Consider the following 27,018-nt stretch of genomic DNA (forward strand, 5'->3'; position numbering starts at 1 on the left):
AGATACATCAATTGGTCTCAACCCACCTGGAGCAAAGGAAAATGAAGAACATCAAGGTCACACAACAACTAAGAACCCAAGAGACAGAAAGGGCCACATGAACCAGAGACCTACATCATCCTGAGACCAGAAGAACTAGTTGGTGCCCGGCCACAATCGATGACTGCCCTGTCAGGGAGCACAACAGAGAACCCCTGAGGGAGCAGGAGATCAGTGGGATACAGACCCCAAATTCTCATAAAAAGACCATACCTAATGGTCTGACTGCGACTAGAGGAATCCCGGTGGCCATGCTCCCCAGACCTTCTGTTGGCACAGGATAGGAACCATCCCCGAAGACAACTCATCAGACATGAAAGGGACTGGTCAGCAGGGGGGAGAGAGATGCTGATGAAGAGAGAGCTAATTAAATCAGGTGGACACTGGAGAGTGTGTTGGCAACTCTTGACTGGAGGGGGGATGGGAAGATAGAGAGAGAGGGAAGACGGCAAAATTGGCACGAAAGGAGAGACTGAAAGGGCTGACTCAATAGGAGGAGAGCAAGTGGGAGAAGGGAGTAAGATACATGTAAACTTACATGTGACAGACTGATTGGAATTGTAAATGTTCACTTGAAGCTTAATAAAAGTTAATTAAAAAAAAAAAAAGATAGAATTCTTCCCCTAGAGTATAGTCCCCGGACACCTTTCAGCTCAGTAATGAAGTCATTCCTGAGGTTCACCCTCAGCCAAAGATTAGACAGGCCCATAAAACAGAACAAGACTGAAGGGATACAACAGCGCAGAGGCAATGGCTAGAAGGCAGGAGGGGACAGTAAAGCTGGTAATAGGGAACCCAAGGTCAATAAGGGAGAGTGTTGACATGTCATGGGATTGTTAACCAATGTGTGCTAACAATATGAATAAAATTAATATGAATACTAACTCTTTAATGAGAAACTAGTTTGTTCTGTAAATCTTTGTCTAATGTACAATAAAAAAATAAGTAAAAGAAAAAAAAAAAGTACACCCAGAATGCTCCTTAGAAGGAAGGAGGGTGAGGCTTTGTCTTACACACTTTGGACGTGTTATCAGGAGGATCAGTCCCTGAAGAAGGATATCATGCTTGGCAAAGCAGAGGGTCAGCAGAAAAGAGGAAATCACTCAATGAGATGGACTGACACAGTGGCTACAGCAATGGGCTTAAACAGGAGTGGCTAGAAGCTTCTTCTGTCTCCACACTGCTCTGTCACTGCCTACAAGGATATGAATAGAATGTATTTTCCAGTTCTTTCATCCTACTTTTAAAGATAACATTACAGGTCCAACTGTAATCTCAACATTAATGCAGAAAATCATATTGAAAATGAATACGTGATGAAAATGTTCTAAAATTGATTATGGTGATGATTGTACATGTCAGTGAATGCACTAAAAGCCATTGAATTGTGCATTTTAAATGGATGAAACATATGGTATGTGAATTATGACTTGATAACCTGTTAACGGCATTGGGTTTAACCTGTTAAAAAATAAAGAAAACGAGTACCTAACTAATAAACCTTACCAATGGTTTTGTAATAAGAAGAAATTACAAGTCCAAGTTGTGAAGAGGGGAGTTTGCTTTTCTCCACTGAACTAGAAACTCTGAAGTGTTCCTGAGAAAGGTCAGGAGGCGTTGGCAAATGCATCTCCTCTGTTCCCAGACAAAATTCCACCTTTCCAGGGGTAAATTTGGAATTGCTTATTCCTCCTCTGTCTCCTAAATTCATTAAAAAAAAAAAAAAGAAGAAGAAATTAAAAAATGGAGAAAGATGGGCAGTTGGTGGGGAAGGGAAGATTTTATATATAGCTGAGGCTTATTTGCAGTTTGAGGGATACTGCTCCCTTAAACTTAGTATCTAATATCATTTCTGAGGAGCCCAGTATATGTCGACAGGCTCTGTACCATGTTATTGCATAAGAACACTAAAGAAGGGCAGTTAGCCAGGAAGTAAATGTTGAGATTATGCTTTGCTTCTTTTGGGGATGGTGGAAGTTACACAGTTTGGATTTGCCTTTTTTAAACAGCTTCCAACACTAAAATGTTTGTTTGCCCCTGGGGCAGAAACCTCTGGGATAGAAACAACACAGCCGTACTCTGGGCTGAAAAAGAAAAACAAGAGTGGGGGGTGGGGAAATCTGTCTCTTTGTAAGATCAGAGAACACACAGAAAAAAAAGAAAGAAAGAAAATATTCTAGGGGAAGTAGTCAAAAGCAGTGGACAGAAAAGTTAATATGGATTTTGAAGTCTACAGCATGAGGACTGGGGATCAACTGCTGAGAAGATTTTAGTATCAAATGAGATTCAGAGTGAATTGGTGGAAATCATTCTTAGGAATTATATTTGCTTTTAAATACTGCTCTAAAGAAGTGTTATGGCTAAAGTTTAATTTAATTGAAAGTGCATAATTTAAGTTTAGTTGTTCTACTAAAGAGCTTTTTAGCACAAATCTCTTAGATTAGAGATCCAGGACTTTCATGATCCCAAAAAGGATATTCACTAAATAAATAAAAGCGTGCTTCTATCTGGTGACAGTACCCTTAAATGGCTATAAAATTACATAAAAAAACTCGTATATATTAAAAAAAAACTTCATTTTTATCCAAATATTTGGATATTATTCTAATATCTACTTTGCCTGTCAGAAATAAAAGGTGTGGCTTTCCTCTCTACAATATATATTTGCATAAAACAGCATGGCAGAGAGGTACAATATGAAATGAAAACTAATTATATTTTAAAAAATTAAGTATATTAATTGTCAATAAAATACTTCACAATGGTTGACAGTGATTGAGATATCTTCCTTTTAAATAGCCTCCATGCTTTTAATTAAAAAAAAATTAAGTCACGCTTTTAAAAGATCAAAAACAAATAAAACCAAACCCATTGCCATCAAGCCAATTCTGACTCGTAGGAACTCTACAGGACAGAGTAGAACTGCCCCATAGGGTTTCCAAGAGGCACCTGGTAGATTTGAACTGCCGACATTTTCGTTAGCAGCTAAGCTCTTAACCACTGTGCCACCAGGGGTCCTTTAAAAGATCAGTTCAGTGGAAATTAGTTAGTATCTCAATAAGGTATAAGTTAAACCTATTTTTGATAACTGTAAAATATAATTATATTAAATGTTTCATATTATTCTAAATGGCAAAAGTTGTGTGATAGATATATTTACAACAACAACAAAAAAAGAGTAGCTGCTGAGGCTGCTTATGTACAACCGAACATCTCATAAGATTGGTTCCTTGGTTTCAGGGTTTACGGTCGTGGTTTCATGGGACATTCCAATTAATTGGCTTAATAACGTGTTTAGTACTTCTGTTCTACCTCCCAGCTCCTTGAGTAGTGGCTGGGGCCTTAAAAGCCTGCAAGTGGCCATCTAAGGTACAACAATTGGTCTCTATTGCCTGGAACAACAGAGGAAGAAGGAGAGTCAGGAAGAGGAGGAGGAAATGGAATGTGCACCTAACAGCCTCCATGAACAACTGCCTCCTTTGCCAGGAGACCAGAACTGGATGGTGCCCAGCTACCATTTCTGAATATTTTGATCAAAGATTCTATAAAAGAATCTTGATCAAAAGGAAGGAAATGTAGAACAGAATTTCAAATTTGCATGATATCCAGAATTTCTGGAGCCATGGAGGCTGGATGAATACTGAAACTATTGCCCTAAGATAATGTTTGAGGCTTAAACTAAAAATATCCCCTGAAGCCTTCTTAACCAAACAACAGTTTAGTTTAACTAGTAAAGAATGTCTGCCTTGAGCATTATGGTCTTTTAAGATATATTTATATGAGAGCAAACTGACAACAGCAACTCGAAAGATCCGAAAGGAACCTTAAGGGGCAATGAGTTTATGTTAATGGGGGAGAAACAACTTAGAAAAGGAGGGTGATATTAGTTGCACAACTCAAAAAATCCAATCAATGTCACTGAGTTGTACATGTAGAAACTTAAATTGGTGTATTTTTTTGCTGTGTATATTCTCAGCAACAACAACAAAAAAAATAAATTACAAAAAGAGTTTCTAATTATTTTGATAAATTTGAACAGCAAGGATCATAAATTTAAATTAGGATTTAAAATAATTTTAAGTCATGTAAATATCAGATTTTTCCCAGCCAAAATTTGAGTATAATCTTCTCAAAGGTTACTGGTTAACCACTCAAAGCCCTGCTTTGTTTGAGTTTACCTGTTGATGGAAGTGGAGAAACAAAAAAACAAATGCAATGTAAACAACAGTGAGCACCTTGCTTTAAGTTAAAAAGAATCTCTAAAATCAAAATCTAAGATATTAAGATATCTCATTGATGCTTTAAAAAAAATGCATCTATTTCTTTAATACTGATGCTTTTGGGGAAAAAAAAAAACTAGTAAATTCAGTATGAATCAACCCATCTACTTATGAAAATAAAACAAAACCATAGCACTATACCTGAAGAGCAAATTGTAAGAACACAGATGTACAGAATGAATAAATTAACAAATATGGGTTTCAGATGGACTATACTCAAGGAAGTATGCTAGTTTCAAAGAAGTACGAAGCAGGTGAGTGAGAAAACGCCTTGGCTGGATTGAAGCTTAAGAGAGATGCAGTTGACAAGAAGAATAAAGTGAAAGGCAACAGAGAGTGGGGATGTAAGTGGGTGAAAGGAAGAAGAAAAGGAAGAAGATTGCAACAGAATCTGGTAGAGCCTCAGGGTGGGAACCCCATAAAAATAAAGATTAAGGGATATAGAAGAAGTGTTTTACCTTGTGTCTGTGCAAGAAATAACGACAGTAACTTTCTGCTGTGTCGGATTGATCTGTTGTGATATTTGGATTTTTCCAAGGTTTCTCTAAAACATTTCAAAGTGTCTGTCACATCCACGGGCACACAGACAAGCTCATTGGCATGGCTGTATTCTGAAGGGAAAGGGAAGAAAAACATTGAGATGAAATACTGCCTCGAGCCAACTAATAGCAAAATACTTTCTAATTCAGAGGATTTCTTGGTCCCAAACCAAAGCTGCTATATTCAAAGCCCCCATATCTGTAGCAGATGTTTCAACATTTGGATCTTTTTTTTTTTTTTTTTGGTGTATTTGAAAGTTTTTTGGAAAAAAAACCCTTAGAAAACTTTTGATTCTTATGAAATGCAAATAACTCTAGAATCTTGCCAATTTTCCTTACGAAGCCTCCTACTTTTTCTTTTGCTGATCATAAAAGATGAAATAATCTACTCCTTTTCAGCAGCCTCTTCAAAGCAAGGGTGCCTTGGGAAAAAGACGAAATTAAGAAACTAAGAAGCTTGGGGACTGGCAACTGGTCTCTTGAAGGAAGGGAAAGATTTCTCACACAGGAGAATGCAGAGGACTGGAAGATGAGGCCATGAGGGATGGGTATAACTAACCAATGCTCCTGAAAAGTGCCAGGAAGGGAGAGATCGTGGGAGATAGTTCTTGTGAGGTCTCTGGAAGGTGAGAGACAGTTCTGGGAATCAGGCTGCAGATGTGCTGCACATACCGGGCAGACACAGGAGAAAGAAGAATGTTGGGTTTCAGGATTTAATAACAAAGGAATTTACTTTAACAAGTTAAACACAACAGCATTAGACTTGTTCAAGACCTGTAAAATCTAAGGTCTTGATAGTTTGACAGTACAGAAACTTTCTAGGTAATGAGGCTGTAAGAGGTAAACAGCCATGACCTTTGCCCTAAAGAAGTTTAGGGTATTCCAACGTTAGAGTACTAAAATCACATTTGCACAGAGTATATGGATATGCACTACTATAAGGGGAATATAGAATAGAGAGAGATAGTATAGGCTAGAGAAGATGAGCAACAAAGACTCTGTCTGGGACAAAATAGACCACCTTTGTCTTAGAGGACAGGGAGGATTCGATAAGGAAGAAAGAGGCCAGCAGTTTTAGTCGGAAAAATAAAAATAATAACAACCAACAATAGTAATATTAATGGCTACTTAGGTTTATTGAGTACTTAGGTTTTTTTTTTTAGGTTTATTGAGTACTTGCTCTGTGCTAGAATTTTCTAAATAATTTTCCTGTGATAGTCTTATCGAATCCTAAAAAGAACCATATGTTCCATTATAACCCTTATTTTATAGATGAGGAAAATGAGGTAGATAGAGAAGTCTGATAGCTTCCCTTAGGCCACAGAACTAGTTTATACAATCAGATGATAGAAGCAGTAGGAAGGGTAGTGAGTTCATGGCCTGCTGAGATGACATAGCCTGTCTTGCTGAACAAAGAGGGGCTTGTCAGAGTCCTAAATTTCTCACTGAGGTAAGCAGACTTTATCCTTTTTGATGGGAAGGCAAGGAAGGTTTTTGAGTAGAACCCTGACAGAAAGAGATTGGTATTTTAGGGAGAGACAGTTGTATATGCCAGATTGCAAAAGAAAAAAGTTGGTGGCTGAGAGACTCTTAAGGTGTAACAGCACAGACATTGTGTGCTTTCAACTTGACTAAGGTGGTAGTGGAGACCCCAGTGGTGTAGTGGTTAGGAGCTACGGCTGCTAAACAAAAGGTCAGCAGTTCAAATCCACCAGGTACTCCTTGGAAACCCTATGGGGCAGTTCTACTCTTCTATAGGGCCACTATGAGTTGGAATTGACGGCAAACAGTTTGGTTTTTTTTTTTAAGGTGGCAGCAACAGAGATAAAGAAGGAACACAGGAATAATTCAATGTTAGAAGTGACAGGATAGTGGTTAATTACTGATGTGAAGAAAACATATGTGGCAATCACCTCTTCCCCATCCTTTCTAAGCTAATGGGCTGGCTTCCTACCTCACTAAAAATTCAAATCTTCCACTGGCTCCCCGTTATCTAGAGCAAACACCAAAGTCCTTAAAGAGATCTACAAGGCCCCTAATGAACTGACCCCTATGATCACTCTGACCCCTTCTCTTACTCTTTCCTCCCAACTTCCTCCCCTACAAGGCATGCTCCCACCTCAGGGTCTTGGCACCAGGAGTTCACTTTGGCCTAGAACATTCTTCTTGCAGAAATCCCCATGTCTTGCTTCCTCATCTCCTTAAGACTATTGCTCAGATGTTAAATTCTCAATGAGGACCTCCTTGGTCATTCCATTTAAAATTGTAACACTTCTCCTTCCCCACTTCTCTTTTCTCCATAGCAGCATCATCACCTGCATACTACACGTTTACTTGAGTGTTGACTGTTTTTCCCCACTAGAATGTAAGGTCCACAAGGGAAGGGATTTTTGTTCACTACTCTATCTCCAGAATCTATAACAATATCTACTACATGCTGGGTGCTCAGAAAAACATGTGCTGAATGGATGAAGGACTACAAGTTTTCAAAGCTAAATGGCTAGAATAAACGTTATTAATAACCACTGCTATTGTTCTTCATTTCAATTGATCCTCACATCACTTTACAAAGTGGTAGAGGTAAATGTTATTCACATTTTACAAAGGAAGAATAGTGAAGGTGAGGATATTAACTTGTTTAAGCCCTTAGAAAAGGTAGGAAAAAAGAAAAGATAAAAGTACTTAGGTCTTTCCCAGATGGTCTGCCTAAGGCCTTCAGATTTCAGAGAGTAAGCAGTGGCCCAGATTTGAGGCCTGCTGGGGCACAGAGAGGGTTTGAGAATGGGACAGGAATAAGCCTGAGAACAATGAATGAAGGAAAAAGCCTGGGATCCTTGTAAGCCCAGACAGCAGGGGGTGCTGGTGGACACAGTAACACAGAGTTACATTCTGTGGTCACAGGTACCACATCTCTCACGTACCTACTCCAATGTCTAGAAGTCTCGGAGGCTCTAGTCAAGTCAAGAGCATGACCTTATTAAAAAAAAGCATTGGTCCTGCAGCAAGCCAGTCCTAACAGACTTCCTTATCATACATTCTTAAAGAATCAAATACTTAGGCAACAATAAAACCAAAAAAATCAAACCCATTGTTTCAATTCTGACTCATACTGACCCTATAGGACAGAGTACAATTGCCCCATAAGGTTTCCAAGAAACGGTTGGTGGATTCAAACTACTGAACTTTTGGTTAGTAGCCAAACACTTAATCACTGTGCCACCAGGGCCAACAGGTCTTATCAACTCCCCAGGTAGCTGTCACTCTTCTAGCCTACCACTTTCACTCTGCTGTCTACTCCATCCTGTCCCCACCATCTTGCTTTCTCAATCTCCCCCTCCTCCAGGCACTGCTCAGCCATATATGATCCCGAGAAGGCAGACCTCCTAGTTTTCCCAGCTCTACCCTTATCATAACACCTTGAAGATTGTGGATTTCTCCTCTGTTGTGTGTGTGCGTTTTTTTTTTTTTCCTGGCAAGAATTCATGAAGTTGGCCTTTATCTTTTTTCCCTTTAGATAGTGAAATCAGGGAAAGCAGTTAAGCAAGCAAAGGAAAGGGAGGAAGGCTTTTATGATTTGATTAATGCTGTAGCAATTTGAAACAGTTACTTTTGGGGACCTTAGTTTTAAATATTTGTTAAAATTGGGAGGATAGTATTTACTTCAAAGGGTTACTGTTTTAACCTATATATGAAGGTGTCCGGAAAACCTGGTGGCGTAGTGGTTAAGTGCTACGACTGCTAACCAATATGTCGGCAGTTCGAATCTACTAGGTGCTCCTTGGAAACTCTATGGGGCAGTTCTACTCTGTCCTATACAGTCGCTATGAGTCAGAATCGACTCGATGGCAGTGGGCTTGGTTTGGTTTTTATATGACGTGTCTAATACACTACCTATCAAAAGTAAGCATTCAATAGATGGAGGCTCTCATTATAATTGTTAATCATATATTTTTAGAATATATATTGAGCACTTACCAGTACTAGGCACCATGATAGTCACCAAGGAATAAAAGTGAATAAGACAGACATAGCCTCTGCTCTCACAGAACTTACCTTCTAGAATAAAAATTCACAAAGGCATGCCAGTGATAAGGGAAAATAAGAAGGCAGAAGGAGAGATGTTTGCCACCTTTAAAATTTGAGTTCTCAAAATCATCCTGCTACTTTTTATCAGATAAAAAAAAATTTTTTTTGATATATGCCAACAAATCATTCGTCTTTTGCTTTTTTCCTAAAGAATGTTTTCTTGTTTGTTTTTCCTTTCTTCAGACTCTCATACACCTTATTTCTTGCAGTCTAATTAAGGTTCTGTTGGTGTTTTTGTGGCTACATGAGATAAATGATGCAAAGCAATGAGGAAATACCATTAGCTTCAGAGGTCTTATCCGCACAGCTCTCTGAAAACTTCCATGGATAATTAAAGAAGCTATTCCAAAGGCACTAATAGGCTCTACCGTTTGAAATAGGTCAGTAAAAATAAAAAAGAAGGAAAAAAATTACTGTGTCTTTCAATTGTACTAATGTGGAAATTAAAACTGAAATGTCAATGACTCCTGAGAGATGGGCCCACCAAGGATGGATTCGAGGGAGTGATTTGAGATTTGGGCTGCTTTCTGAACACTTGGTCACATCAATCCAAATGCCCAGAGACACTAATGAAACACACCTGCCAAAGGGTTGGCAATTGCAACACACCTGAGGACTGAATCACCCTATCAGAGAACCTAAATACCAGTAAGGTCAAAACTGAAAACAAACAACAAAAAAAATCCCAGACAGAATGCAAAACAGCTGCGATAAAAGGCATATCTGTGGAGTTGTCTCCCCTACGGAGCTTAACAAGCAGGCAGGTTACTCATCCATACAAGAATAATCTATAAAGTGAGGTATTCTCACTTCTCCAAATTCTACAGAGACTATACCAAATTACATATGCATTATTAAATAGTTGAAGGGAGAATAGGATGCTGTTAAATAATGAGAACACCAAATGTTCCTAGGCACTGGAGCGTTACTATATCTGTTCTGAAGAATTAAATGTATCAAGCATTACCACCAAATGCTCTTATGCCAGAAGGAAATCTATGATGTTCTAAAGCAGCAATCTAGTGTGAAAAGCATCAAGAGTATACTTGGTCTTTTGAAAGAAAATTGCAACATCTCTGTGTCACGGTGACATACAGAAGATTCGACCTGCTTATGAACATATGAATCCACCCAGAGGTGACTAGAAGAAAGGCATGGCAATCTACTTCTGAGAAGTCACAGTACTGAAAACCCTACGAAGCACAGTTTCACTCTGACATACATGGGGTTGCCATGAGTCAGAACTGACTCAATGGCAACTGGTTTGGTGTTTGTTTATGTTTTAGACACTGACATAGGCAATCAGATTATACCAGTGAATGAAACAAAGATACATGTCTCCACGGAATCTACATTTTAGCAAGGGAGACAGATATCTAGTCAATAAATGTAGTAAAAACTAAATTATACAGTATGAGAAACAGTGATAAGTGTTTCAGAAAAAAGAAAACATAAAGCAGAATAAGAGAAATTGGGAGAGAGTAGGCTGTCCCATTGCTAATATCATTCTCAACCACATAAATAGTGACTATACATGTGGACCTCACTGGATGGAATACACAGAAATCAAATGGACTACACCTGTGGAAAGAGATGATGGAGATGCTCAGTATCATCAGCCAAAACAACACCAAGCCCCAACTACATAACAAACCATCAATTGCTCATATGCAAGTTCAATTTGAAGCTGAAGAAAATTAGCGCAAGTCCACGAGAGCCAAAATACAACATTTAGTATATCCCACCTGAATTTAGAGACCATCTCAAGAACAAATTTGACAGATTGAACACTAATGACCAAAGAACAGAAAAGTTGTGGAATGACATCAACGACATCATACATCAAGAAAGCAAAAGGTCATTAAACAGAAAGAAGGACAAGACCAAAAAGGATGTCAGAAGAGACTCTGAAACTTGCTCTTGAACATCAAGCAGCTAGAGCAAAAGGAAAAAATGATGTAAAAGAACTAAACAGAAGATTTCAAAGGACAGCTAGCTCAAGAAGACAAAATACAGTATTATAATGAAACGTGCAAAGATCTGGAGTTAGAAAACCAAAAGGGAAGAACACGCTTGGCATTTCTCAAGCTGAAAGAACTGAAGAAAAAATTCAAGCCTCAAGTTGCACTACTGAAGAATTCTACAGGCAAAATACTGAATGATGCAGGAAATATCAAAAGAAGAAGGAAGGAATACACAGGGTCACTGTACCTAAAAGAATTGGTCAACATTCAACCATTTCAGGAGCAACATATAATCAGGAACCGATGATACTGAAGGAAGAAATTCAAGCTGCACTACATGCACTGGTAAAAAACAAAGCTCCAGGAACTCACAGAATATCAAATTAGATGTTTCAACAAACAAGTGCAACACTGGAAGCGATCACTTGTCTACACCAAGAAATCTGGAAGACAGCTAGCTACCTGGCCAACTGACTGAAAGAGATCCATATTTGTGCTCATTCTAAAGACAGGTGATCCAAAATAATGCAGAAATTATTGAACAATATCATTAATATCACACGCAAGTAAAATTTTGCTGAAGATCTTTCAAAAATGGTTCCAGCAGTACATCAACAGGGAAATGCCAGAAATTCAAGCCAGATTCAGAAGAGGACATGGAACGAGGGATATCACTGCCAATGTCGGATGGATCTTGGCTGAAGGCAGAGAATACCAGAAAGATGTTTATCTGTGTTTCATTGACTATACAAAGGCATTCAGCTGTGTGGATCATAACAAATTACAGATAATATTGCAAAGAATGGGAATTCCAAAACACTTAATTGTGCTCATGAGGAACCTGTACATGGACCAAGAGGCAGTAGTTCAAACAGAACAAGGGAATACCGAGTAGTTTAAAATCATAAAGGGTGTGCGTTAGGATTATATCCTTTCACTGTACTTATTCAATCTGTATGCTGAGCAAATAATCTGAGAAGCTGGACTACGCGAGGAAGAACGTGGCATCAGGATTGCAGGAAGACTCATTAACAGCCTGCAATATGCATATGACACAACCTTTCTTGCTGACAGTGAAGAGGACTTGAATCACTTACTAATGAAGATCAAAGACCACAGCCCTTAGTATGGGTTACACCTCAACATAAAGAAAACAAAAATCCTCACAACTGGACCAATAAGCAATATCATTATCAATGGAGAAAATATTGAAGATGTTAAGGATTTCCTTTTACTTGGATCTACAATCAACACCCACGGACGCAGCAGTCAAGAAATGAAATGACGTATTGTATTGGGCAGATCTGCTGCAAAAGACCATTTTAAAGTGTTAAAAAGCAAAGATGTCACTCTGAAGACGAAGACGTGCCTGACCCAAGCCACGGTGCTTTCAATCACCTCATATCCATGTGAAAGCTGTACAATGAATAAGGAAGACAGAAGAAGAACTGATACATTTGAATTATGGTGTTGGTTAAAGAATAATGAATATACCATGGACTGCCAAAAGAACAAACACATCTGTCTTGGAAGAAGTATAGCCAGAATGCTTACTAGAAGCAAGGATGGCGAGACTGTGTCTCACATACTTTGGACATGTTATCAAGAAGGACCAATCCCTGGAAAAGGACATCATGCTTGGTAAAGTAGAGGGTCAGTGAAAAAGAGGAAGACCTTCGAGGAGACAGACTGACACAGCGGCTGCAACAATGGGCTCAAACATAGCAATGACAGTGAGAATTGTGCAAAATGGAGCAGCGTTTCATTCTGTTGTACCTAGATAGGGTCACTATGAGTCAGTACCAACTTAACAGCACCTAACAACAGGCAAAGTACAGTTTTAAATAGAATGGTCAATATAGTCTTCATTGAAAAGAGATGTGCACAAACACTTAAAGGAGGTGAGGAGTTTGTCAGTCAAATATCTAGGTGAGGGGAGAGAAATTCAGGAAGGGGACAGCTAAAGCAAGGCCCCAAGATGGGGTGTCATAGCAAAAAAGTCAATGACAATGACCTCCCATATTACCAGATACAGCAGACAGCTCTGTCCTCTTGCAAGGTCTTTCTCTGATTAAAAACTGCTTTCTTTTCCTTAAACTTCACCCCTGCCTTGGGCCTCATTTCTATCACTCACATCTGTTTTACCTCCCACATCTAAGGCTATGTTTCAATCTCTTTCAGAGGTTGCTCCTCCTCTGTTTGCTCCTATGACAGTCATTATGGCTCTTCACATATTCTATTTCTCTTTATCCTGGATACTTAGTAGGATCACACTTCCCCACCCCTTTTAAGTCTGACCAATGAAGCGCCAGCAGAGTGACGTGTCATTTCCAAGTAGAAGCTTTAAGAGCTAGAGGATGATTTACCACCTTCTCTTTTCCTGCCCCCACACATCTGTCAGTTTGTCGTACTGTGGGGGTTTGTGTGTTGCTGTGATGCTGGAAGCTATGCCACCAGTACTCAGATACCAGCAGGGTCACCCATGGAGGACAGGTTTCAGCTGAGCATCCAGACTAGGACAGACTAGGAAGAAGGACCCAGCAGTCTAGTTCTAAAAAGCATTAGCCAGTGAAAACCTTATGAACAGCAGCGGAACACTGTCTGATATAGTGCTGGAAGATGAGCCCCTCAGGTTGGAAGGTACTCAAAAGACGACTGGGGAAAAGCTGCCTCCTCAAAGTAGAGTTGACCTTAATGACATGGATGGAATAAAGCTTTCGGTACCTTTATTTGCTGATGTGGCATGACTCAAAATGAGAAGAAACAGCTGCAAACATACATTAAGAATCAGAACCTGGAATGTATGAAGCATGAATCTAGGAAAATTGGAGATGGTCAAAAATGAAATGGAACACATAAACATCGACATCCTGGGCATTAGTGAGCTGAAATGGACTGGTACTGGCCATTTTGAATCAGACAAAATCAGTCTACTATGCTGGCAATGACACCTTGAAAAGGAATGGTGGTATATTCATTGCCAAAAAGAACATTTCAAGATCTATCCTGAAGTACAACACTGTCAGTGATAGGATAATATCCATAAGTCTACAAGGAAAACCAGTTAATACGACTGTTATTCAAATTTACGCACCAACCACTAAGGCCAAAGATGAAGAAATAGAAGATTTTTATCAGCTGTTGCAGTCTGAAATTGATCGAATATGCAATTGGGATGCATTGATAATTACTAGTGATTGGAATGCGAAAGTTGGAAACAAGCACCGGTAGCTGGAAAATATGGCCTTGGTGATAGAAACAATGCCAGAGATCGAATTATAGAATTTTACAAGACCAACGACTTCTTCACTGCAAATACCTTCTTTCATCAACATAAACAGCGACTATACACATGGACCTCACCAGATGGAATACACAGGAATCAAATCGACTACATCTGTGGAAAGAGACAAGGGAAAAGCTCAATATCATCAGTCAGAACAAGTTCAGGGGCCGATCGTGGAACTGACCATCAATTGCTCATATGGAAGCTCAAACTGAAACTAAAGAAAATCAGAGCAAGTACACCTGAGCCAAAATATGACCTTGAGTATATCCCACCTGAATTTGGAGACGATCTCAAGAATTGATTTGACACATTGAACACTAGTGACCAAAGACCAGACGAGTTGTGGAATGACATCAAGGACTTCACAAGTGAAGAAAGCAAGAGGTCATTGAAAAGACAGGAAAGAAAGAAAAGACCAAGATGGATGTCAGAGGAGACTCTGAAACTTGCTTACTAACATCAAGCAGCTAAAGCAAAGGAAGAAATGATGAAGTAAAAGAACTGAACAGCAGATTTCAAAGGGCAGCTCGAGAAGACAAAGTAAAGTATTATAATGACATGAAGCATTTACTAATGAAGATCAAAAACTACAGCCTTCAGTATGGATTGCACTTCAACATAAAGAAAACAAAAATCCTCACAACTGGACCAATGAGCAACATCATGATAAATGGAGAAAAGATTGAAGTTGTCAAGGATTTCATTTTACTTGGATCCACAATCAACGCCCATGGAAGCAGCAGTCAAGAAATCAAACAACACATTGCACTATGCAAATCTGCTGCAAAAGACCTCCTTAAAGTGTTGAAGAGCAAAGACGTCACCTTGAAGACTAAGGTGCACCTGACCCAAGCCATGGTATTTTCAATTGCATCATATGTATGTGAAAGCTGGACAATGAATAAGGAAGACCAAAGAAGAACTGATGCCTTCGAATTGCAGTGTTGGCAAAGAATATTGAATATACTATGGACTGCCAAAAGAATGAACAAATCTGTCTTAGAAGAAGTACAACCAGAATGCTCCTTAGAAGAAAGGATGCCGAGACTGCGTCTTACACACTTTGGACATGTTGTCAGGAAGGATCAGTCCCTGGAGAAGGACATCATGCTTGGCAAAGTACAGGGTCAGCGGAAAAGAGAAAGACCCTCAATGAGGTGCACTGACACAGTGGCTGCAACAATGAGCTCAAACATAACAATGATTATAACGATGGCACAGGACCGAGCAGTGCTTTGTTCTGTTGTGCATAGGGTCACTATGAGTCGGAACGAACTCGACAGTACCTAACAACAACTTTTCCTGCCTGAAAATGGAAATAATAATAAACCTACCTCAGTAGGTGGTTGTTAAGTTAATATTCACAAAGCATTTTTAAGTAGCCCTGATGTACAACACATAATAATCATTCTTGTATTGGAGTTCTTATAATGATTAAATGAGAGAATCCATGTCACGCTCTTAGCATCAGGCATATAGTATACGTACATGAGGTCTGGCTTCAAAGGTTGTGTTCTTAACCAGCCACTATGCACCTGTTGGAGTAGTTATTCTATAGAGTAATATTAATATTGTTTCCTGCCTTGCTGATCATGGAATATTGTGTCCAGGTGGAGATTTCATCAACCCATGATGAGCAGAGGTGCTGTAGTCAACCTCCTTGATTATTATAGCATCATCAAGAAATATACTTCTTTTGTGTGTTAAGGCAATGAAATTTTTGGGTTGTTTGTTACCGCTGTATAACCTCACCCATTCTGGCTGATGCTATTTCCCAAAAGTTGGTGTTATCCAGGAGGCCATCCTCAGATCTACCCTCCACATAACTCTGCCTGGGTTACCTTATACAAGCCCCTGACTTCAACCACCACCAATATATTGATGACTAAAATACATATTGTCTCCAAACCAATTCTCTGAGAGTACCTTACTAGTATATCCAACCATAGACTGGATAGCTCTACTCAGTTATCACCCAGGAACCTCAAACTCTGTAATTCCAAAACATTCTTTCCTCTAACCTGCCCCTCCGTTCAGCTTTCCTTTCTGAGTGGAAGGCATCACCATCCATCTAGCCACCCAAGCCACAAACCAAGGCAACTTAAACTCCTCCCTATATAGCCACCCAAGCCAGAAACCAAGGCAACTTAAACTCCTCCCTTCCTCATTCATCTCTGACATCTCCCAGTTCAGAACAAAGTCCTGTGGATTTCGTCTCCCTTTCTCTGTCCGTTATTCTATTCTCACTGCCTAAGCTTAGGCCTTCATCGTGTCTACCATAATACACTGGTCAGCAGTGGCTGCTCTCTCTGCTTCCACGTGTTCTCCTTCCAGTTCATTCCACAAGCTGCTGTAGAAGGTTCTTTCAAAAATGTGAATGCAGTCATTTCCCCTTCCTCTTTAATTCCCCTCAGCAATCAAGGTAAAGTTGGATCTCTTTGTCCTGTCTTCTATGACCTTTTACTATCTACATCCTGCCAGGCTGCCAACCATTCTAGACTCAGCTTTTACCTTTTCCTTTTCTTTTAACCCCACTGAATTACTTGCAGTTTCTTGAAAGTAGATTCTAGCTGTTAAGTATTATTGCTTTATAGCAGAAGCAGCAATAGTAGTAGTAATATTATGGTTCTTATCACTCTATACTATAATCTCTGGTTTATTTATTCATTGCCTGCAATAGACTGTAAGATCCTGGATTGCAAATATTAAGTCTCATTCATCTGTGTGGTCTCAGTACCCAGTACAGGGCTTATCACATAGAAGATACTGTTTGCTGAATGACTGACTGATTGAATAAATTAATGAATAACTAAATGCAGACACACATATATACACAAAATAAATACATAAAATGGATAGATAAATAGATGAAAGAATCCTAATCCTTCAAAGGGAAGACCTGAAATTTCTTTTCTATACCAGAAGCAGTGACACCCAGAAAGTACAATTCAGAACAGGCATTATTTTCATTTTCATCTTATTCTACTGCCTCATTCCTACAAGCAGCACTCCCAAAAGCATTTCAAGATGGCTTAACAGCTAAAAGCAAAGAATTCATGATGTTCCTTAACTTTCTCCTATGCTGTAGTTAAAAGACCTACAAATTCACCATCAAAAAGCCAATGGAAAGGAGGCGGACCCAAGATGGCAGAATAGACAGATGCTTAAGACAAGCCCTCTTTACAACAAAGACTCAAAAAAACAAGTGAAATGAGTATATTTGTGACAAGCTGGGAGCCCTGAGCTTCAAAGGCAAGCTTAGAAAATGAACTGAGGGGCAGGGGGAGGAAGAGACCATTCAGAAGCGGAGACGAGTTACCAGACCTGAATCACGGGGAGCCCCTTAGGTACCATTCCTGGAGCGTCAGTGGCAGCAGTGGGCTGGTACTAGCGTTTGGCAGCAGTTTTTCCTCAGGGAGAAGCAGCCACCCACACAGGCTACTCACACCTCCGGAACCTGAGAAGAACGGCGCTCTCGGCAAAAGCTTGCATATATTTTACCTCATCCCTCTCCACAACCCCCAAGCCAGCTTCAGCGGCTGAATTCCCTGGGCCTGAGATAGGCACTGTTGAGCACCTAGAGCCATCCTCCCAGCCTTGGGGAAGGAAAAAATTTGCAACTGGGGGAAAAGATAATTTGCTAGCTCCACTAACCAGGGGAGATCAGGACAGAAGCAGCTCCTGTCCAGGCATAAACCATACATGGACTTTGAGCACCTTTCCCTTCTGCATGGACCTGTGTGGGCCTATTTTGGGAGAATAGGCCCTTGTTGGAGGACTCCAACCATTTCAGCTGTGTGGTGGAGAGGTGGGTGTTTGATGTTTGACATTGCTTTGCCTACTAAACAAGGTCCTCACCTATCTACAGCAGAGACTAAGGACTGATAGCTCCACTCAGATCACCCAGCCACCCACAACAGGGGTCCAAAGATAACTGATACCTTCCAGTCCTTACAACCAAAAACTTTGGGTGCCCATGGTCTGTCTGCAGAACCCACCCACCTGCACACTCTAGGGAACAGGGATGCGATTTCCTCAGAGACACTCAGGGTTCAGTTCTCAGACCCATGCCTTGTTCAGAGCATGACCCCCTGCTCCAATCAGGTACCGGTATATATGCCAATCACCCCTGCCCCTCTAAGACTGTAGGACAGAGCCTGTACCACACACTTAATGATCAGCTACCTGGAAACCTGAGCTGAATTCATACAAGAAAACTAAATGGACTCTTAGACTGAATACTGGGTAACAGCTCTAGCCATCTGGGGACAGGACGTCAGACCTCCAAAAGCAAAAACAATCAAGCTATCTCACTCAAGCAACCCACAGGGTACACCAAAACAAAACAAAACAAGAAGCTACGAAACAGTAAGCATAAACTAATACAATAACTTAATGATGGCTCAGAGACAACAGTCAATATCAAGTCACATAAAGAAACAGACCATGATCTGGGAGCTCCTAAAAATCATACACCTATGCTCATCCAAAGATTTCACCAAAAGAGTAAAAACACTACCTACAGACTGGGAAAAAGTTTTCAGCTACGACATTTCCAATCAGCACCCGATCTCTAAAATCTACATGATACTGCATAAACTCAACTGCAAAAAGACAAATAACCCAATTAAAAAATGGGCAAAAGATACGAACAGACACTTCACTAAAGAAGACATTCAAGTAGCTAACAGATACATGAAGAAATGTTCACGATCATTAGCCACTAGAGAAATGCAGATCAAAACTACAATGAGATTTCATCAAGGCTGGCATTAATCCAAAAAACAAAATAATAAATGTTGGAGAGGCTGTGGAGAGATTGGAACACTTATACATTGCTGGTGGGAATGTCAAATGGTACAACCACTTTGGAAATCGATTTGGCGCTTCCTTAAAAAGCTAGAAATAGAACTACCATAGGATCCAGCAATCCCACTCCTCAGAATATATCCTAGAGAAATAAGAGCCTTTACACGAACAGATATACGCACACCCATGTTTACTGCAGCACTGTTCACAATAGCAAAAAGATGGAAGCAACCAAGGTGCCCATCAATGGATGAATGGATAAATAAATTAGGTATATTCACACAGTGGAATACTATGCATCGATAAAGAACAGTGAGGAATCTGTGAAACATTTCATAACATGGAGGAACCTGGAAGGCATTATGCTGAGTGAAATTAGTCAGTTGCAAAAGGACAAATATTGTATAAGACCACTATTATAAGAACTTGAGAAATAGTTTAAACTGAGAAGAAAACATTCTTTTGTGGTTACAAGAGGCGGGGGGATGGGAGAGGGCATTCACTAATTAGATAGTAGATAAGAACTACTTTAGGTGAAGGGAAAGACAGCACACAATACAGGGGAGGTCAGCACAACTGGACTAAACCAAAAGCAGTTTCCTGAATAAACCGAATGCTTCAAAGGCCAGCGTAGCAGGGGTGGGAGTTTGGGGACCATGGTTTCAGGGGACATCTAAGTCAAGGGGCATAATAAAATCTATTAAGAAAACATTTTGCATCCCACTTTGGAGAGTGGCGTCTGGGGTCTTAAACGCTAACAAGCGGCCATCTAAGATGCATCAATTGGTCTCAACCCACCTGGATCAAAGGAGAATGAAGAACACCAAGGACACAAGGTGATTACGAGCCCAAGAGACAGAATGGGCCACATGAACCAGAGACTACATCATCCTGAGACCAGAAGAACTAGATAGTGCCCGGTTACAACCGATGACTGCTCTGACAGGGAACACAAGAGAGAACCACTGAGGGAGCAGGAGAGCAGTGGGATGCAGACCCCAAATTCTCATAAAAAGACCAGACTTAATGGTCTGACTGAGACCAGAAGGACCCCAGTGGTCATGGCCCCCAGACCTTCTGTTAGCCCAGGACAGGAACCATTCCCGAAGCCAACTCTGCAGGCATGGGTTGGAGAGGGACACTGGTGAGGAGTGAGCTTCTTGGATCAGGTGGGCACTTGAGACTATGTTGGCATCTCCTGCCTGGAGGGGAGATGAGAGGGTCAAGGGGGTTAGAAGCTGGCGAAATGGACACAAAAAGAGAGAGTGGAGGGAGAGAGCGGGGGGAGAATAATTGGGAGTGTGTAGCAAGGTGTATATGGGTTTTTGTATGAGAGACTGACTGGATTTGTAAACTGTCACATAAAGCACAATAAAAATTATAAAAAGAAAAAAAAAGCCAATGGATAAATACTCTATTTTGGTTATGGAAATGGAAGTTATTATGGGAGTCAAGATGAATAAAGAAAATATAAAAAGGTCAATCTGAAGAGTCCCCAAGTGAGTTTAAAAATAAACAAACAAAACAACAGGGAAAAATGTACAAAACAGCCATCTCCTATCTTTATTTTTCCCGTTAATTGCTTATCACCTTTCTTTTTATTCGCTTTCTTTAACTTAAAATGTAACTTATAAAAAGCAAAAATGTCATCTTGAGGGCTAAAGTGTGCCTGACCCAAGCCATGGTATTTTCAATCACTTCATATGCATGTGAAAGCTGGGCAATAAATAAGGAAGACTGAAGAAATTGACGCCTTTGAATTATGGTGTTGGTGAAAAATAGTGAATACATCACGAACTTCCAGAAGAACGAACAAATCTGTCTTGGAAGAAGTACAGCCAGAATGCTCCTTGGAAGTGAGGGTGGCGAGACTTCATCTCACATACTTTGGACGTGTTATCGGGAGGAACCAGTCGCTGGAGAAGGACATCATGCTTGGTAAAGCAGAGGGTTAGAGAAAAAGAGCAAGACCCTCAATGAGGTGGACTGCACAGTGGTTGCAACAATGGGCTCAAGCAAGGATTATGAGGATGGTGCAGGCCCAGGCAGTGTTTCGTTCTATGGTACACAGGTCACTGTGAGTCAGAACTGACTCAGCACCACCCATGAACAACAAGTTATAATTAACAAAAATGTTTTTATCCATCTTAAGGGACATTTACATCATTTATATCAACATAAGATAGTAATATCAAATGGATTACTTTGAGTCAAATAAATCTGCAAAAGAAATTTTACGAATGTTTTAATTATGGATGATTTGACATGGAGAACACATTGGCAAACCCTGATTTAAAGAAAACAGAGAACTTCAAGCGAATGTTGGTTCTGACCTGAACTGATGAGCTTTTTTAGTAAATCTGCCCAGTTTCCTGTATGTGTCACTTTATTGGTTGGAGCATTAATCTTGAGCTGCTTCCCAACAAAGTTTCGACAGGTTATCTTTAAAAAGAAAGATGAAAACAAATATTACTTAGTCAAGTATTTATAGCTAAAAATATGGCTTGAAATGTTTGTCTCATTTTGCATTTGTCAAAACAAAGAGACACAAAATGATATTACAAATAAAAGTTGACATACAGTGTTCAGTCATGAGCGACTTTCTAGAAAAAATGGCTACACATTTTTTCATATTTCTTTTGTACACCACAGCTGGAAGAGCATGAGGCAAATTATGAAGAGTGTTTAAAATAAAATTTTCCAATATTCTATAAATTCACTAGTCTAAATATATCTCACATTCCCTAAATTGAAAACTGTTTAAAATAAAAGCTGTTTTTCCATTGGAAGATTTTTCCACCGTACTCATGATTAATGCAATTTAAACTTCCCTGGTGAAGTTTTGCAGAACTAACTTCCTCTGTAGGACTTCCAAAATTTATTTTCTGATAGATATTTGAATCCTAAAATTATGAAATATCTGAAAACAGAAATATTTTAGATAGAAGGAAATTATTTTAAAAGGTCCAAGGTCTCTTTCTTTGCACTTCCCCATTCCAACCCTTGACTTAACCTATCACTCAAAATGCAGTCCCCTTTGAACCCATCTCATTTAGATGTTTCCTCTCTATTAACCCTCGTGAACACTTCTATAATGAGATATAAATGCAGTCTAAAATTTTTTAATAAACTCCTACTTAATCTAATCCCTATCTACCTCTCCAGCTTCATTAAAAACTCTTCACTGAACACCTCTTACGTGCCAGGTACTGTTCTGTGCTCTAAGGATAATATAACAGAGAAGAAAATGAACAAAATTCCCTATTCTAATGGAACTTACATTCTAGTTGGAGTAGAGAGATAATAAACAAAATAGACAAGTAAATTATACAGTATATTAAACAGTCATAAATGCTACAGAGAGAAGTAGGTCAAAGAAGCACATAATTTTAAATAGAGTTGTTAGGAAAGACTCACAGAGAATGTGACGCTTATCAAAAATTAGAAGAAGGTAAAGGGAGATAGCAATGTGGATATTTGAGGGAGAAGCATTCCAAGCCAAGGACCCTGAGGCTGGAACATCTTAAAAAACAGTGAGGCTGACGTCTGCAGGGGAGTAAGACGAGATGAGTTACTAGAGGTAACAGGTGGATAAGTCATGCAGGGCATTAGTGATAATACATGATGAGGATGTTCGTTTTAACTCTGAATCAGATGGAAAATCAACACAAGGTTTTAAACAGAACGGTAACATGGTCTGACTTGTGTTTTTACAGGGTCGTTCTACCTGCTGTATTGAGAATAGAACTGAGGGGAGGAATGAAGAAAGGCTGGAAGCAAGAAGACTAACTACGAGGGTTATTACAATAATTCAAGCAAATATAACATTGGCTTGGATCAGAAAAGTTGCCATTGATTCTGACTCATGGTGACCCCGTGTGTGTCAGAAATGTGTTCCATAGAATTTTCAATGGCTGGTTTTTCAGAAGTAAATTGCCAGGTCTTTCTTCTGAGGTGCCTCTGGATAGACTTAAACCTCCAATCCTTTGGTTAGCAGTTCAGCACATTAACTGTTTGCACCACCCAGGGACTGGTTAAATTTTGAAAGTGGTTCTGGTCACAGGACTTGGTGACTGATTTGACATGGAGTATGAAGGCAAAAGAGGATTCAGAGATGTCTCCAAGGTGTCTGGTCTGAGCAGCTAAAGGAGAGAGCTGTCATCCTTCGAGGTGTGGAGGATTGTGGGTAGAAAGGTCTGTTTGGAACGTATTAAGTTTCAGATGCGTATTAGACATCTACGGGGGGATGCTGATTAGGCAGGGTTATGGTTTTTTGACGTATCAGTTTGACTAGGCTAAACCATGAGGACAAACGTAAGGGCAATAGCTATTTTGTGGCATACATACACCTTCTCCCAGTTTTTCAAATATTAATCTAGGCATTTTTGCTTTCATAGTCCCCTTCCTCCATAAAAATATTAAAAATTGTATTTTATGAATGTGTGTAGTAAATATTATGATATATTTATAAAATATAATTTCAATGTATAACTATACTAAAAAATATATAACGTATACATTAGATCTCCAAAGAAGCCCTGCTGGTGCGATGGTTAAGTGCTCAGCTCCTAACTTAGAAAACACTATGGGACAGTTTTGCTTTGTCACATAGGGTTCCTATGAGTCAGAATCAACCCAACAGCACACAACAACATTATATGTCCACCACCTATCTGTCAGTTTCTTCGACCTAAATGTTTATGTTTTCTTCCGACTTGAAGCACAATTAAAATATTTTCATGGGTCCCTAAAAGTGTTGTGAACCCTAGACAATCTCCCCACAGCCCCTAATGGAGAAATCAAGTTTGACTTGTGGGCAAGGGCTTAATTCTGTTTACCTTGTACCTGGAAAATACTAGCACATAGCAAACTCTCAATAATGTTTGCTTATCTGATTGCTAAATGCCCAGGCGAAATAACATTTATATCAATTATCTGATTCATAATGTTTGTACTTTGAAGAAATCATCACTGCATGAATAATGGAGCCAAAGACTTACCTTCTCCTCGTTATCAGCCTCATACCTCTCACAAGGTTGTTGGGTAATATCTGGGCCCTTGAAATGTTGTATTCGTTGAAGAAGCTGGCGCTGAGCATACACCAGTAGTGGTGTCACTTGTTCTGTATATCTCTCACTAGATGTGGTAAAGAATACATTAAAAACCAAACATTAGTTTATAACTCACGTTTTTTTTTTTTTTTCCAGTGAAGGCTATTACTTTAAATTGCCCTTATGTCAGTACTTACTGTGAAATTGCATTGAACTTAATGGCAAGAGATACTAATGTTTCCCATTTCTCCACTTGATATAAAACTTCCAGAGACTTTAATACAAAGTCATGGATCCATTTCAAATCAACTACATTCACATCATCTAAAGGATGCTCAAAAGTAAGGCTAGAACCGCCATTATCATTTTTAATATTTCCATAACAGCTTGGAACACTGAACTCTCCTTTGTCTTCAATAATCTGAAAATAGCATAGTGAACAAAGATTTGTATAACTTCAGATTTTACCATGCATTTCTTTGTGAAAACTATATGTATAAAACTGTGACATGCAAAGAAACTGAAAACAAAAGAAAAATTTAAAACATGTTTTTATTATACAAATCAAAGCTTGATAATTTGAGGCAGTGCTGTCCGATAAAATTTCTGGGATGATGGAAATGTGCTATATCTGTGTTGTCCAATATGGTAGCCACTAGCCACATGTGCCTAATGAGCACTTGAAATGTGGCTGGTGCAACTGAATTTTTTATTTAATTTTGAAGTTTAAACTTAAACAGCCACATAATAGACAGCTACTGTATTAGACAACACAGATTGAGGTCTAATACTTCTTGGTACACAGTTGCCTTAGGCTGGGTTCTCTACAGAAGCAAAATCAGTAAAGCATATAAATAGAGATTTATACCAAAGAAATGGTTCATGTGATTGTAGAGGGCTGGAACATCCCAAGACCATGGATTAGGATAGAGGCTTCTCCCAATTGACAAAGCTGCAGTGGCTAGTGAATCCAAGATCAGCAGGTTGGAAAACAGCCTCTTGCACACAGGCTGTGTATATCGACAAATCCCAAGAGTGGTAGGCAAGACTGCAAGGCTTCTCCGGATTCACATAGCTGCAGGGGCTGGCAAACCCAAGATCGGCAAGTTGGAGAAACAGGGCTCTGCTCACAGGCAGGTAAGCTGATAGCTCAAGCCCCAAGAATTAGAGATCAGATGAACAGGAGACAGCCACAGGATTGAGAGCAAGCAAAAAGTCAGAATGTCTACTTATATTCAGATGCAGGCCACACCCCCAAAGAAAATCCCTTTCAACTGATTGGCTACTCACAGCAGATTCTATCATGGGAGTGATCACATATAAATACTGAGAATCATGGCTCAGCCAAGTTGACACACAATCTTAACCATCACAGTAGTCACTACCTACTTAAGTAGGGGTATTAAGCCAATAAGATAAAGTTGTGAAGAAAAAGCAGGTTTTAGTACACACAAATAATTAAGACTAATAATACATTGCTTATGTTTTTTTTTTTTTATGTTAGTCAATTTTTAGAATAATATGTCTACTTTTTGATGCAAAAGTCAAACTTACAGAGGAGGAAATCTTCTAGAAAACCCTGTTTTTTTTTTTTTTTTTTTGCATAGGTCAGAGTTACTGTGTAACTATTGTGTTCATTTCCCATGAATCCCTGATGCATTTGTTTATATCCTTGGAAATTCTGGAAGCAAAGCCAAGGCTTCTTAGATCCACCTATGGGCCAAGCCCAATACATAGTTGAATAACTCAAGCCCAGTCTCTCCCATCCTAGATTTAACATTAAAGGACATACCTCACTAACCTACACATAGGGAATGGAAGATATCAACAAAAGTGAAGGATAAACACCCCCTCTAATAAGATTCATAGTCCCTGAAGTTAGAAGAGACCATGGAAGTCACCTGACTCTGAAATGCACTACGGATAACTTAAGTCAGATTGTCTAGGTGTCGGTAATAGCTCTGATACTTGTTATTGATGTGAACTTGCTTTCTTGCTGAGGTACTTGTGCATGATAAGTGCTCAAGAAAGAGTAGCTGCTATGTTCTTGCTATTAGCTCAATCCCTGTAATCCACCAACTGATTCTACATTAAAACTTCCAGCGGGTGCAGAGACAAGATGGCAGACTGGTCACATGCACTAACACATCCTGTTGCAACAAAGACCCGAATAACCAAGTAAAAAAGATACAGACATCAATCCTGGAACTCTGAACCTTAAATGAAGGTACAAATTACTAGATTGGAAGTCACTGAGAAGAAGAAACTGATAGAAAACAGAGGAGTAGAGATATGGAGTGGAAGTTCCCAGCCAAAGAGCATGACTCAGCATGGCAATCTTGGGACAAGGCCAACAACCCCACATGCAGAAAGGCACCTTCATGGAATTCTCAATAGGAGATAGAGGTACAGTGCAGACACACCCAGGGCTAATTAAGACCACATTTGCTGGCGGCAACTCAAGGAGAAGCCCAGACTCTCTCAGCTAGTAACCACAGGAGCACACTCCTACAGCCCCCACCCCTTTGGTGAATAGCAGCAAGAACTGCCCTATCCTGGCAGCCCCAGCTGCCACGAACCACAGTACCAGCCCACTATGTTTCCTTCCTCCATGTAGCCCCCTCTGCCCTAGCATTTGTCCTCCTCCACACCTCTCTCCTCTTGATCTGCTGGCCAGACCCAAGACCCCTCCCCACTGGCTTGGTCCCTACCATGCCATGCTCCGATGCCCCAAGGGGGACCAGACTAGACTCCAGACCCCTGCCTGCTGGCTCAGACCCCAACATGAAGCACTCCACAGCTCTGGAGGAACTGGCCCAGTCCCCAGACCCTCCCTGCTGGCTATGGCCCTGCCCTGCCATGGGCCCTACTCCAGCCGCAGGCCCCAGCCAAGTTCATACTGCAAACAAGCAATCCATCTCCACCCCTTCCCCCCTGCTGGACCTGCCCTGCCAACCATAG

The 27,018-nt window shown here is 39.9% G+C and overlaps 1 protein-coding gene across 2 annotated transcripts in view; it reads right to left on the reverse strand.

Annotated features, from left to right (window-relative positions):
* Window positions 1–27,018, reverse strand: part of CFAP54 (cilia and flagella associated protein 54) — a 462,482-nt gene that overhangs the window by 228,504 nt on the left and 206,960 nt on the right. Inside the window, exons 37-41 of one of the 2 annotated variants that reach the window (XM_064283705.1) lie at window positions 24,255–24,478; window positions 24,007–24,142; window positions 21,340–21,448; window positions 4,778–4,930; window positions 1,546–1,740 (exon numbers count right to left, since the gene is read on the reverse strand). In XM_064283705.1, coding sequence (XP_064139775.1) covers window positions 1,546–1,740; window positions 4,778–4,930; window positions 21,340–21,448; window positions 24,007–24,142; window positions 24,255–24,478 — 817 coding nt within the window. The remainder of the gene's footprint in view (window positions 1–1,545; window positions 1,741–4,777; window positions 4,931–21,339; window positions 21,449–24,006; window positions 24,143–24,254; window positions 24,479–27,018) is intronic. The other variant, XM_064283706.1, reaches the window with a different exon arrangement.

The sequence above is a fragment of the Loxodonta africana genome, chromosome 4, assembly GCF_030014295.1.
Source record: "Loxodonta africana isolate mLoxAfr1 chromosome 4, mLoxAfr1.hap2, whole genome shotgun sequence".
Classification (NCBI taxonomy): Eukaryota; Metazoa; Chordata; class Mammalia; order Proboscidea; family Elephantidae; genus Loxodonta; species Loxodonta africana.